The following is a 15,659-nucleotide window of genomic DNA, read 5'->3' on the forward strand; positions in this document are numbered from 1 at the left end:
ATGCTGGTAAACAAACACCACAGGCCAGGGGACTACTGTAATGTGATGGACCTGAGGACTATTGTAATGTCGGGCCTGAGGCTTGGAAACTACTGTAATGTGATTGACCTGGGGACTACTGTAATGTGACGGGCCAGGGGACTACTGTAATGTGATGGACCTGGGGACTATTGTAATGTGACGGGCCAGGGGACTACTGTAATGTGACGGGCCTGGGGACTATTGTAATGTGATGGACCTGGGGACTACTGTAATGTGATTGACCTGGGGACTACTGTAATGTGACGGGCCTGGGGACTACTGTAATGTGACGGGCCTGGGGACTACTGTAATGTGACGGGCCAGGGGACTACTGTAATGTGATGGACCTGAGGACTATTGTAATGTGATGGACCTGGGGACTACTGTAATGTGATTGACCTGGGGACTACTGTAATGTGATGGACCTGAGGACTACTGTAATGTGATGGACCTGAGGACTACTGTAATGTGACGGGCCTGGGGACTACTGTAATGTGACGGGCCTGGGGACCACTGTAATGTGATTGACCTGGGGACCACTGTAATGTGACGGGCCTGGGGACTACTGTAATGTGATGGACCTGGGGACTACTGTAATGTGATTGACCTGGGGACTACTGTAATGTGATTGACCTGGGGACTACTGTAATGTGACGGGCCTGGGGACCACTGTAATGTGATTGACCTGGGGACTACTGTAATGTGACGGGCCTGGGGACTACTGTAATGTGATGGACCTGAGGCTTGGAAACTACTGTAATGTGATGGACCTGAGGCTTGGAAACTACTGTAATGTGATTGGCCTGGGGACTGTGGACTACTGTAATGTGATTGGCCTGGGGACTACTGTAATGTGACGGGCCGGGGGACTATTGTAATTTGAAGGGCCCGGGGACTACCGTAATGTGTGACGGGCCCGGGGACTACCGTAACATGACGGGCCTGGGGACTACTGTAACATGACGGGCCTGGGGACTACTGTAACGTGACCGGCCTGGGGACTATTGTAATTTGAAGGGCCCGGGGACTACCGTAATGTGTGACGGGCCCGGGGACTACCGTAACATGACGGGCCTGGGGACTACTGTAACATGACGGGCCTGGGGACTACTGTAACGTGACGGGCCTGGGGACTACCGTAACATGACGGGCCTGGGGACTACTGTAATGTGATTGGCCTGGGGACTGTGGACTACTGTAATGTGATTGGCCTGGGGACTACTGTAATGTGACGGGCCGGGGGACTATTGTAATTTGAAGGGCCCGGGGACTACCGTAATGTGTGACGGGCCCGGGGACTACCGTAACATGACGGGCCTGGGGACTACTGTAACATGACGGGCCTGGGGACTACTGTAACGTGACCGGCCTGGGGACTATTGTAATTTGAAGGGCCCGGGGACTACCGTAATGTGTGACGGGCCCGGGGACTACCGTAACATGACGGGCCTGGGGACTACTGTAACATGACGGGCCTGGGGACTACTGTAACGTGACGGGCCTGGGGACTACCGTAACATGACGGGCCTGGGGACTACTGTAACGTGACGGGCCTGGGGACTACTGTAATGTGACGGGCCAGGGGACTACTGTAATGTGAAGGGCCAGGGGACTACCGTAACATGACGGTCCTGGGGACTACCGTAAAGTGACGGGCCTGGGGACTACTGTAATGTGACGGGCCAGGGGACTACTGTAATGTGAAGGGCCAGGGACTACCGTAATGTGACTGGCCAGGGGACTACCGTAATGTGACGGGCCAGGGGACTACCGTAATGTGACGGGCCAGGGGACTACCGTAATGTGATGGGCCAGGGGACTACCGTAATGTGACGGGCCAGGGGACTACCGTAATGTGACGGGCCAGGGGACTACTGTAATGTGACGGGCCTGGGGACTACCGTAATGTGACGGGCCAGGGGACTATCGTAATGTGACGGGCCTGGGGACTACTGTAATGTGACAGGCCAGGGGACTACTGTAATGTGACGGGCCTGGGGACTACCGTAATGTGACGGGCCAGGGGACTACCGTAATGTGACGGGCCTGGGGACTACTGTAATGTGACTGGCCTGGGGACTACTGTAATGTGACGGGCCTGGGGACTACTGTAATGTGACTGGCCTGGGGACTACCGTAATGTGACGGGCCTGGGGACTACCGTAATGTGACGGGCCTGGGGACTACCGTAATGTGACGGGCCTGGGGACTACTGTAATGTGACGGGCCTGGGGACTACTGTAATGTGACGGGCCTGGGGACTACTGTAATGTGACGGGCCTGGGGACTACCGTAATGTGACGGGCCTGGGGACTACCGTAATGTGACGGGCCAGGGGACTACTGTAATGTGACAGGCCTGGGGACTACCGTAATGTGACGGGCCAGGGGACTACCGTAATGTGACGGGCCAGGGGACTACCGTAATGTGACGGGCCAGGGGACTACCGTAATGTGACTGGCTTGGGGACTACCGTAATGTGACTGGCTTGGGGACTACTGTAATGTGACGGCCTGGGGACTACTGTAATGTGACGGGCCTGGGGACTAATGTAATGTGACGGGCCTGGGGACTACCGTAATGTGACGGGCCTGGGGACTACTGTAATGTGACGGGCCCGGGGACTACCGTAATGTGACGGGCAGAGCATAGAATTAACTTATCTCGGGTACGTGAGACGGTAGCGTCCCACCTCTTCAACAGCCAGTAAAACTGCAGGGCGCCAAATTCAAATACAGAAATACTCATTATAAAAATTCAGAAAACAAAACATATTTTACATAGGTTTAAAGATGAACTTCTTGTGAATCCAACCACTCTGTTAGATTTAAAAAATGCTTTACGGCGAAAGCATACCTTACGATTATTTGAGAACATAGCCCAGCAGACAAATCATTACAAACAGTAGCCAGCTAGGTCGAAGAATTACATAAGTCAGAAATAGAGATAAAATGAATCCCTTACCTTTGATGATCTTCATATGGTTGCACTCAGCAGACGTTAATTTACTCAATAAATGTTCCTTTTGCTCGATAAAGTCTCTTTATATCCAAAAACCTCAGTTTTGTTCGCGTGTTTTCTTCAGTAATCCACAGGCTCAAACGCAGTCAAAACAGGCAGACAAAAAAAACAAATAGTACCCATAAAGTTCATAGAAACATGTCAAACGATGTTTATATTTAATCCTCAGGTTGTTTTTAGCCTAAATAATCGATAATATTCTAACCGGACAATAACGTCGACAATATAAAGGGTAAACAAGAAAGGCACTCTCTCGGTCGGGCGCATGAAAAAGCTCTAACACTTTAGGGTCCACTCATTCAGACTGCTCTTACTTCCTCATTTTTCAGAATACAAGCCTGAAACAATTTCTAAAGACTGTTGACATCTAGTGGAAGGCATAGGAACTGCATTTTGAGTCCTAAGTCAATGGACACTGTAATGGCATTGAATAGAAAACTAAAAAAACAAACTAGTTCCTGAATGGATTTTTCTCAGGTTTTTCCAGATCAGTTATGTTATACCCACAGACACTATTTTAACAGTTTTGGAAACTTTAGAGTGTTTCTATCCAAATCTACCAGTTATATGCATATCATATCTTCTGGCCTGAGTAGCAGGCAGTTTAATTTGGGCATGCTATTCATCCAAAATTCCGAATGCTGCCCTAGAGAAGTTAACACCCAACACCTGCCAAATGCGGGTATGTTTTGGCATTGTGGGTAAGATGTTTATTTCACACAAGTTGGCAGGTGGTCAGAGCTCTACAGTGTGAGCATTTCACTCATATTTGTGAATAAAAATAGTCATTTATAGTAAAATAAATATGTCAGTAGCTGTTTTCAAAGTATTTCTGCCGTTTTTTGGTTTCACAGCTTCTAAATGAGTCACACACAGTCAAAGAACTACGAATCCTATATCGCGTATCCCACATTACACTGCAACATTTCCTGGATAGGGTCTGTGAGCATGTGAAGAGCTGTTTTGTGTGCTGTAATTTTAGCATTAAAAAAAATATTTTGGCAGATTTTTTAAAAATCTACCTGACACAGTCAAATGCTGGTGACAGGTAAAATAAAAAAAAGAGTGTTTATATATTCTATTATAGTATTATCTAGTATATCACAAGTTCATTGCTGCTATTTACTTCAAAAGTAGCTACAAATATTCACATGTATTAAAAAAAAAAAAAAAAAAGTAAAAGAAATAGTTTGAACGGTAAAAACCATCCCGATACCATGGTACAACTGCCCAAGTCTTTTTGACAAAATCAGAAGTTTCAGAAATAATGTACTTTTTAGTTATCGGCAAAAGCATTCATATCAACTATATGTTTGGATTAATATGCTTTTTATACTTTTTGGATTTGCAGTGAGTGTGAAACCTCTTTTAATTAAAACGTGATTCATAGGAACTGTACCTACACTGTTCCAATTTAGTGATTCTTTAAAAAGGGATGTCATATCAAGACCTCAAACACCCTGTTTCCTGTTTCCTGATATGACTATTATAGCTTGATATCTAGGTAAGATTGTGTAAACTAGCCTGAGTGTCAGTCTTCTTGTGGCATAATGCCAACCATGTTTGCCATGACGATGAGTGAAGGATTTGGAATGATGGCTGACTGGCACTCAGGCTTGTGTACACAGTCCTTCACCTACACAGAAAGCTATTATTCAGAATGTATTATACACGTTGTCACGGTGTCACCACGTTGTCACGGTGTTGTCACGGTGTCACCACGTTGTCACGGTGTTGTCACGGTGTCACCACGTTGTCACGGTGTTGTCACGGTGTCACCACGTTGTTACGGGTCATAAACTGATGTGAGGCGACTGACACGGTTTTCAAAACGTCAATTTTCCTCCACAGAATCGTTACGCTGGTCACCGAAGAGGAGCCCAGAGGACTGGGAACGAGATGAAGGTAATTCCTCTACACGTGATTTTATTATTTAATGCTTCTTTTTAAAATCTCATTTTACTGTTGGAGAAGCAACTTGTCGTGTCTTCACCGATGATTTTCATGTCTGAAAAGACCTTTTGTATATTTGTGAAGTTTGATGATAAATGTGTGCATGGGCAGTAATTCATAAAGTAAAATCCTTTTTACCACTGTAGACTGAAATTCATAAAATATATAATATTTTCTGTACATTTTTGTAACTTTTTAGCCATTAGTTCTGAAAGCAATGCCAAGATCCTAAAAGGGCCCCTGAAAATGGTGCAACAATTGTGTACAACGTAATTGCTCTCCAGCCCCTGCAGCTGTGGACAAAGACAGTAAAAATAAACTCTGTGGTTCTGGGTACACCCTACAACCTCATTGGACAATGCTGTGCCGATCGAATCCCCACTCCCACTTTAAGCTTGCAACCTTATTGGACATCATTATTCCGGCCAATCAACACTGTCCCTCAGGTTTGGTTGTGGCTAGTTCGTGTTGTACAGACAGGGAGGAGCCTCTTGCAATATGGATAATATTTTTTTAAATTGTGTATATATATATATATATATATATATATATTATATGTGTGTGTGTGTATATAGGTATGTATGACAATTACAACAATACTGAATGAACAATGAACACTTTTATTTTAACTTAATTTAATACATCAATAAAATCAATTTAGTCTCCAATAAATAATGAAACATGTTCAATTTGGTTTAATTAATGCACAAACAAAGTGTTGGAGAAGAAAGTAAAAGTGCAATATGTGCCATGTAAGAAAGCTAACGTTTAGGTTCCTTGCTCAGAACATGAGAACATATGAAAGCTGGTGGTTCCTTTTAACATGAGTCTTCAATATTCCCAGGTAAGAAGTTTTAGGTTGTAGTTATTATAGGAATTATAGGACTATTTCTCTATTTATTTGTATTTTATATACCTTTGACTATTGAATGTTCTAATAGGTACTTTAGCATTACCAGCCTAATCTCGGGAGTTGATAGGCTTGAAGTCATAAACATCGAAAAGCTGCTGGCAAACGCAGGAAAGTGCTGTTTGAATGAATGCTTACGAGCCTGCTGGTGCCTACCATCGCTCAGTCAGACTGCTCTATCAAATCATAGACTTAATTATAATAAACACACAGAAATGAGACTTAGGTTATTAATATGGTCAAATCCGGACACTATCATCTCGAAAACAAAACGTTTATTCTTTCAGTGAAATATGGAACCGTTCCGTATTTTATCTAACGGGTGGCATCCCTAAGTCTAAATATTCCTGTTACATTGCACAACCTTCAATGTTATGTCATAATTACGTAAAATTCTGCCAAATTAGTTTGCAATGAGCCAGGCTGCCCAAACTGTTGCATATACCCTGACTCTGCGTGCAATGAACGCAAGAGAAGTGACACAATTTCCCTAGTTTAATATTGCCTGCTAAGATTCATTTCTTTTAACTAAATATGCAGGTTTAAAAAAATATATACTTCTGTATATTGATTTTAAGAAAGGCATTGATGTTTATGGTTCGGTACATTCGTGCAACGATTGTGCTTTTTTAGCAAATGCTCTTTTGTTAAATCATCCCCCGTTTGGCGAAGTTGGCCGTCTTTGTTAGGAAGAAATAGTCTTCACACAGTTTGCAACGAGCCAGGCGGCCCAAACTGCTGCATATACCCGGACTCTGTTGCACGGAACGCAAGATAAGTGACACAATTTCCCTAGTTAAAATAAATTAATCTTAGCAGGCAATATTAACTAAATATGCAGGTTTAAAAATATATACTTGTGTATTGATTTTAAGAAAGGCGTTGATGTTTATGGTTAGACTGTGATTCAATGATAAATTAACAGGCACTGCATCGATTATATGCAACGCAGGACAAGCTAGATAAACTAGTAATATCATCAACCATGTGTAGTTATCACTAGTGATTATGTTAAGATTGATTGTTTTTTATAAGATAAGTTTAATACTAGCTAGCACCTTACCGTGGCTCCTTGCTACACTCGCATAACAGGTAGTCAGCCTGCCACGCAGTCTCCTCTTGGAGTGCAATGTAATCGGCCATGGTCGGCGTCCAAAAATGCCGATTACCGATTGTTATGAAAACTTGAAATCGGCCCTAATTAATCGTCCATTCTGATTAATCGGTCGACCTCATATGCAGGATATGGATGTGCAATTTGGATTGAGATGTAATTGTGCAACCCTACATTAAATGTCCTGCTGCTTGAACGTTGTGTAATGATTATACAGAGCATCCAGGAAGTAATCAGACACCTTTTTCCACATTCTGTTACATTGCAGCCTTATTCTAAAATGTGTTTTTTCCCCTCAGCAATCTACACACAATACCCGGAATGACAAAGCAAAAACAGTTTTTTGTTTTGTTTATGTATGCACGTTTATATATGACGTTGGCCAAAAATATTTATGAAATTGTTGCCAGCAGCACAGTTACAGTCACCAACGCTCTGGGTAACATGAAAACAGCCTAACCAGCTCTGCTAGGGAGAGTAGCAAGTAGCTAGCTACTGTCTGGAAGTAGATAACAAGCAGGCCAGTTAGCTTGGGTGATTGACTGCCGTTGTGAGCTCAGAATGCTCTGATCAACCCTACTCCTCAGACAGTGTCCAGTGTGCTCTCAGATCAACCCTACTCCTCAGCCAGAGTGTCCAGTGTGCTCTCTGATCAACCCTACTCCTCAACCAGAGTGTCCAGTGTGTGCTCTCTGATCAACCCTACTCCTCAACCAGAGTGTCCAGTGTGCTCTCTGATCAACCCTACTCCTCAACCAGAGTGTCCAGTGTGCTCTCTGATCAACCCTACTCCTCAACCAGAGTGTCCAGTGTGCTCAGATCAACCCTACTCCTCAACCAGAGTGTCCAGTGTGCTCAGATCAACCCTACTCCTCAACCAGAGTGTCCAGTGTCCTCTCAGATCAACCCTACTCCTCAACCAGAGTGTCCAGTGTCCTCTCAGATCAACCCTACTCCTCAGCCAGAGTGTCCAGTGTCCTCTCAGATCAACCCTACTCCTCAACCAGAGTGTCCAGTGTCCTCTCAGATCAACCCTACTCCTCAGCCAGAGTGTCCAGTGTCCTCTCAGATCAACCCTACTCCTCGACCAGAGTGTCCAGTGTCCTCTCAGATTAACCCTACTCCTCAACCAGTGTCCAGTGTGCTCTCTGATCAACCCTACTCCTCAGCCAGAGTGTCCAGTGTGCTCTCTGATCAACCCTACTCCTCAACCAGTGTGCTCTCTGATCAACCCTACTCCTCAGCCAGAGCGTCCGGTGTGCTCTCTGATCAACCCTACTCCTCAACCAGAGCGTCCGGTGTGCGCGCTGAACCATCCGAGGGTGAAGCGTTATGAATTTATGAATGCCCAGAACACTAGCTAGTCATTTGTTATGCTAACAAGCTAGCCAGAGGTTGCATAGCAACAGTGTCAACTTCCCGGTAGACGGGTGATGCGCTAATACGCTTAACTGAAAGGATACTGTTTGTCTACAGCATAGTAAAATGAAGGAATAGTATGTAGTATATACTATGTTAGTATGGGTATTCGAACACCGCTCAGGTCTCTCCAGAGATGGTCGATCAGGTTCAAGTCAGGACTCTGGCTGGACTTTTTATCATTGTTTTAGCCTTTTAGTTCATGGCCTGATTGTCAACCCTCATTCTATTTATTCAAATTGATTCTTAATTTTGGAGTAAAACTGTTCCTTACGTCAAGAAGTCTTTGTATGTGCACAAGGTAACGGCCAACAACATCATCATACATTCTATCGAGACTGGTCTGTTTGTAGGATGGGGAGGATCTGGGGATTCTACTAGTCTGTTTGTAGGGGGGGGGGGATCTGGGGATTCTACTAGTCTGTTTGTAGGGGGTGGGGAGGATCTGGGGATTCTACTAATCTGTAGGGGGGGGAGGATCTGGGGATTCTACTAGTCTGTAGGGGGGGGGGGGGATCTGGGGATTCTACTAGTCTGTTTGTAGGGTGGGGGAGGATCTGGGGATTCTACTAGTCTGTTTGTAGGGTGGGGAGGATCTGGGGATTCTACTAGTCTGTTTGTAGGGGGGGGGAGGATCTGGGGATTCTACTAGTCTGTTTGTAGGGGGGGGGGGATCTGGGGATTCTACTAGTCTGTTTGTAGGGTGGGGAGGATCTGGGGATTCTACTAGTCTGTTTGTAGGGGGGGGGGGATCTGGGGATTCTACTAGTCTGTTTGTAGGGGGGGGGGGATCTGGGGATTCTACTAGTCTGTTTGTGGGGTGGGGAGGATCTGGGGATTCTACTAGTCTGTTTGTAGGATGGGGAGGATCTGGGGATTCTACTAGTCTGTTTGTAGGGGGGGGGGGGATCTGGGGATTCTACTAGTCTGTTTGTAGGGGGTGGGGAGGATCTGGGGATTCTACTAATCTGTAGGGGGGGGGAGGATCTGGGGATTCTACTAGTCTGTAGGGGGGGGGAGGATCTGGGGATTCTACTAGTCTGTTTGTAGGGTGGGGGAGGATCTGGGGATTCTACTAGTCTGTTTGTAGGGTGGGGAGGATCTGGGGATTCTACTAGTCTGTTTGTAGGGGGGGGGGGAGGATCTGGGGATTCTACTAGTCTGTTTGTAGGGGGGGGGGGGATCTGGGGATTCTACTAGTCTGTTTGTAGGGTGGGGAGGATCTGGGGATTCTACTAGTCTGTTTGTAGGGGGGGGGGGGGATCTGGGGATTATACTAGTCTGTTTGTAGGGGGGGGGATCTGGGGATTCTACTAGTCTGTTTGTGGGGTGGGGAGGATCTTGGGATTCTACTAGTCTGTGTGTAGGGTGGGGAGGATCTGGGGATTCTACTAGTCTGTTTGTAGGGGGGGGGGGGGGATCTGGGGATTCTACTAGTCTGTTTGTAGGGGGGGGGGATCTGGGGATTCTACTAGTCTGTGTGTAGGGTGGGGAGGATCTGGGGATTCTACTTGTCTGTTTGTAGGGTGGGGAGGATCTGGGGATTCTACTAGTCTGTTTGTAGGGGGGGGGATCTGGGGATTCTACTAGTCTGTAGGGGGGGGGGGGGATCTGGGGATTCTACTTGTCTGTTTGTAGGGTGGGGAGGATCTGGGGATTCTACTAGTCTGTTTGTGGAGGATCTGGGGATTCTACTAGTCTGTTTGTAGGGTGGGGAGGATCTGAGGATTCTACTAGTCTGTTTGTAGGGGGGGGGATCTGGGGATTCTACTAGTCTGTTTGTAGGGTGGGGAGGATCTGGGGATTCTACTAGTCTGTTTGTAGGGGGGGGGGGATCTGGGGATTCTACTAGTCTGTTTGTAGGGGGGGGAGGATCTGGGGATTTTACTAGTCTGTTTGTAGGGGGGGGGGGGAGGATCTGGGGATTCTACTAGTCTGTTTGTAGGGGGGGGGGGGGATCTGGGGATTCTACTAGTCTGTTTGTAGGGGGGGGGGATCTGGGGATTCTACTAGTCTGTTTGTAGGGGGGGGGGGAGGATCTGGGGATTCTACTAGTCTGTAGGGTGGGGAGGATCTGGGGATTCTACTAGTCTGTTTGTAGGGGGGGGAGGATCTGGGGATTCTACTAGTCTGTTTGTGGGGGGGGGGGGAGATCTGGGGATTCTACTAGTCTGTTTGTAGGGGGGGGGGAGGATCTGGGGATTCTACTAGTCTGTTTGTAGGGTGGGGAGGATCTGGGGATTCTACTAGTCTGTTTGTAGGGTGGGGAGGATCTGGGGATTCTACTAGTCTGTTTGTAGGGTGGGGAGGATCTGGGGATTCTACTAGTCTGTTTGTAGGGTGGGGAGGATCTGGGGATTCTACTAGTCTGTTTGTAGGGGGGGGGGGGGATCTGGGGATTCTACTAGTCTGTTTGTGGGGCGGGGAGGATCTGGGGATTCTACTAGTCTGTTTGTAGGATGGGGAGGATCTGGGGATTCTACTAGTCTGTTTGTAGGGTGGGGAGGATCTGGGGATTCTACTAGTCTGTTTGTAGGGTGGGGAGGATCTGGGGATTCTACTAGTTTGTGGGGCGGGGAGGATCTGGGGATTCTACTAGTCTGTAGGGGGGGGGGGATCTGGGGATTCTACTAGTCTGTTTGTAGGATGGGGAGGATCTGAGGATTCTACTAGTCTGTAGGGTGGGGAGGATCTGGGGATTCTACTAGTCTGTTTGTAGGGGGGGGGGGGTCTGGGGATTCTACTAGTCTGTAGGGTGGGGAGGATCTGAGGATTCTAGTGTGTTTTCTAGTTTATATGCCACTCTGTTGTAACTTTTACTTTGTGTTGTGATTGACAGCCTCTCCTGTTGTTTCTATGGTAACCGTCTCTGCAGACTTTTGCCTACCTGCAGGATATGTCCCAGTTTCTTGTTGGTGTCTGCTACGAGGGTAAAAGGAGTGAGTTTAATATGGAGAACGATAGGTCTGTCCTTTTTGGATATTACATTGTGAGTGGGGTGCAATCGGCAACTTATGTGTGATGTGAGTAGAGCCGCTCGGTTTCTTTACTCAGGTGTGAAATCATGTCGAAAGAATTCTCCGTTCTCACAAGACGCTCACATGGTACAGAAAACAGTAGGACTCGTACCGTTGCTGAATTCATCGTATTCCATTTCAAGCGTCGTAACAGCGTTAATGAAATGAATTAAAATAAAGGTTAAATACAATTTAAATAATGAAAGGAATGAGTTAAATAAAATAATAAAATGAATAATAACACGTTTTCTGCGTTTCCTATCACGTGGAACAAGGTCTGAGCATAGTCATGCCATTGCCAAGGTAACCCCTGGTGTGTATAGTCCTAGTGATTGGTGTTGAAGTGACTCCGGCCTGGACTAGTGGATAAAGAGCACATTTCGTCCTTGAGAATGGAAGGAGGGCTTCGGCTAGGGCGCACACACACACACACACACACACGGACGGACGGACACAGACACAGACAGAGACACAGACAGAGACACAGACAGAGACACAGACAGAGACACAGACAGAGACACAGACAGAGACACAGACAGAGACACAGACAGAGACACAGACAGAGACACAGACAGAGACACAGACAGAGACACAGACAGAGACACAGACAGAGACACAGACAGAGACACAGACAGAGACACAGACAGAGACACAGACAGAGACACAGACAGAGACACAGACAGAGACACAGACAGAGACACAGACAGAGACACAGACAGAGACACAGACAGAGACACAGACAGAGACACAGACAGAGACACAGACAGAGACACAGACAGAGACACAGACAGAGACACAGACAGAGACACAGACAGAGACACAGACAGAGACACAGACAGAGACACAGACAGAGACACAGACAGAGACACAGACAGAGACAGACAGACAGACAGACAGACAGACAGACAGACAGACAGACAGACAGACAGACAGACAGACAGACAGACAGACAGACAGACAGACAGAGGTGGTGGTCACGTTATTTTGTCAGCCGGTGATTGTCGAGTAAATAACGGTCAGTCTCACGTTAATTGACCGTTAATTAACATGAACACATTTAGCGTCTCCTGGCTTCCACACACAGCCCACAATCCACTGAGTCAGACCTTTGGAACATCTACATAAAAAAAAAAAAAAAAGTACAATAAATCCATGATTTTTTATTTTCGACTGTTGTAAAGAATCATGATAAGAAAATGTATTCCAGATGAACAGAATAGCTCTGAGTTGTCCTGATGTGGCTATGCCAAATGGCTGTTGCCGGGGCTACTTCATTTAACAGATCAACTGACCCACGGCATGAACCTTATCCTCACACCAACGAGATCTAGGATCCAAATTCACAGCGTGTCAGCTTTGATGTTCATGAAACTCCATGGAGATCTAGGATCCAAATTCACCGCGTGTCAGCCTTGATGTTCATGAAACTCCATGGAGATCTAGGATCCAAATTCACCGCGTGTCTGCTTTGATGTTCATGAAACTCCATGGAGATCTAGGATCCAAATTCACCGCGTGTCTGCTTTGATGTTCATGAAACTCCATGGAGATCTAGGATCCAAATTCACCGCGTGTCTGCTTTGATGTTCATGAAACTCCAACGAGATCTAGGATCCAAATTCACCGCGTGTCAGCCTTGATGTGCATGAGACTCCATGGAGATCTAGGATCCAAATTCACCGCGTGTCTGCCTTAGGGCTGGGCGGTATACCGTATTTTATGCTATACAGGTATTGATGCAGGGGACCGGTTTGGGTTTTTACTTAACCATCTCTACCGGTATTTGAATGTTTGGTTTGTTAAATGTGATACGCCATGTTTAATGTAAATTTTTATAGTTTACTTCGCTACTTGAGTCATCTCTCTATACTCTTTCTCTCCGTGCCACTTTCCACACAGACCTAGCCACGCCCCCTGTCACTCAAGGAGCGCATTTGATGCTCCTCAACCACGAGACACTTGCGTTCAGTCTGCATGGGCAACGCAGCACATACAACAATGTCGTTGACAACAATGCTGTTTTCACTTTGCTTCTTAATATAAATCCACCAGCGTTCTATAATGACACTATTAGTTTGTGTTTCTCACATCAGCAAACAGCTAGTTTGTCTTTTCTTAGCAAGTTGCCCTAAATCTTATGAGACGCTAATTGTTAGCCGCTAATGCTAATAGCTAGCTAGCTAATAAATGTACTGAGTCAGAGCAAAAGTAGCTAGCTAATACAGCCTGATAACACCAGTGATGGTGTAGACCTAATTAGCATGTTGTTTGTGCAACAGTATCTTCTAAATCAAAGAGGAATTTGCAAAACAAGAATATGTTAGCTACATGAAGTAGCTAAGAGAAAACATGCAATGTAGCCAAAGCTTATAGGGTCCCCTAGGAAACACTTATCAACACTTTGGTTCCAACCTTGTCACAATAAATCCTCCCTGGCATTTTAATTAGTTGTCATCTCAAACACTGTATTCATAGTGACCACTATTATATTCTAACTATAGAATTAGAATAGTCATTCTATTTCCATGATTCCAACAGTTTTGCTTTAATTCGCAAGTCAAATCGCAATTGCAATATTTGGTTAAAAATAAGTCCATTGGCAGTCTCAATTTAGCAGTGGTGTAAAGTACTTTATTAAATATACTTTAAAGTACTACTTAAGTCATATTTTTGGTATCTGTACTTTACCTTACTATTTTTTATTTTTGACAACTTTTACTTCTCTACATTCCTAAAGAAAATACTGTACTTTTTACTCCATACCCGAAAGTGACAGCGAAAGTAGTCGTTACATTTTGAATGGCTAGCAGGACAGGAAAATGGTCCAATTCACGCACTTATCAAGAGAACATCCCTGGTCATCTACTGCCTCTGATCTGGAGCACTCACCAAACACAAATGCTTTGTTTGTAAATTACGTCTGAGTGTTGGAGTGTGACCCTGGCTATCCGTAAATAAAATGGTGCCATCTGGCTTGCCTAATAGAAGGAATTTGATTATTACCACAAATAAAAGATTATCACTACTCACAATGCTTCTGGTTTAGGAAAGTTAGATCAAGGCTGAATCAATTTCTGGCAAGATCATAATGATTCATTAGTATTTTACATTACAGAACCAAATATAATAGTCGACCTATGTTACACCCAAAACTCAGTCATTTCTTATCTGTAGCTGAATAGTAAAAAAAATCCTCATGCTCCCCAAACTCAACAGGGCGCTCCATTAGGCCAGAGATATGCTTTGATTAAAACAACCTTTACATACCATAAAGGTTACTAGTTAACACCGTCTGATCACTAAACAGTCATTCGATAAGCTCTAAATGCGTATTTCTAGTGAAACTGATTGCGATCAAATGATTGACATGCAGACGCAGTTTTTTTTTACATCATTCCCGCTAAAACGTGAAGAATTACAATTGACAGTGATGGGCTATGTTGAAGTGAGGTGTGGTTAACTTGGTGTGTGGGCATAGGCATACGTTTCTCATTGGAGGATTCATTTTATGCATAGGCCTATTCTACAATGGTATTCAATAGGCTACATCTGTCGGGAAACAAACGTTGAGAAATGATGTAATAATTCATTTGTATTGCTACCTCACCTAAAAATAAATAGCACTACACCATTAAAGGGAAAGTTGGCGTACTACACCATTAAAGGGAAAGTTGGCGTACTACACCATTAAAGGGAAAGTTGGCGCACTACACCATTAAAGGGAAAGTTGGCGTACTACACCATTAAAGGGAAAGTTGGCGTACTACACCATTAAAGGGAAAGTTGGCGCACTACACCATTAAAGGGAAAGTTGGCGTACTACACCATTAAAGGGAAAGTTGGCGCACTACACCATTAAAGGGAAAGTTGGCGCACTACACCATTAAAGGGAAAGTTGGCGCACTACACCATTAAAGGGAAAGTTGGCGTACTACACCATTAAAGGGAAAGTTGGCGCACTACACCATTAAAGGGAAAGTTGGCGCACTACACCATTAAAGGGAAAGTTGGCGCACTACACCATTTAAAGGGAAAGTTGGCGTACTACACCATTAAAGGGAAAGTTGGCGTACTACACCATTAAAGGGAAAGTTGGCGCACTACACCATTAAAGGGAAAGTTGGCGCACTACACCATTTAAAGGGAAAGTTGGCGTACTACACCATTAAAGGGAAAGTTGGCGCACTACACCATTAAAGGGAAA

General features: G+C 45.1%; 1 protein-coding gene across 4 annotated transcripts in view; it reads left to right on the forward strand.

Annotated features, from left to right (window-relative positions):
- Window positions 1-15,659, forward strand: part of arid4b (AT-rich interaction domain 4B) — a 238,767-nt gene that overhangs the window by 11,551 nt on the left and 211,557 nt on the right. For all 4 annotated transcript variants that reach the window (XM_055935867.1, XM_055935783.1, XM_055935955.1 and 1 more), the window contains exon 2: window positions 4,894-4,947. In XM_055935867.1, coding sequence (XP_055791842.1) covers window positions 4,942-4,947 — 6 coding nt within the window. In that variant the 5' untranslated portion in view covers window positions 4,894-4,941. The remainder of the gene's footprint in view (window positions 1-4,893; window positions 4,948-15,659) is intronic.

The sequence above is a fragment of the Salvelinus fontinalis genome, chromosome 1 (assembly GCF_029448725.1).
Source record: "Salvelinus fontinalis isolate EN_2023a chromosome 1, ASM2944872v1, whole genome shotgun sequence".
NCBI classification, from domain to species: domain Eukaryota; kingdom Metazoa; phylum Chordata; class Actinopteri; order Salmoniformes; family Salmonidae; genus Salvelinus; species Salvelinus fontinalis.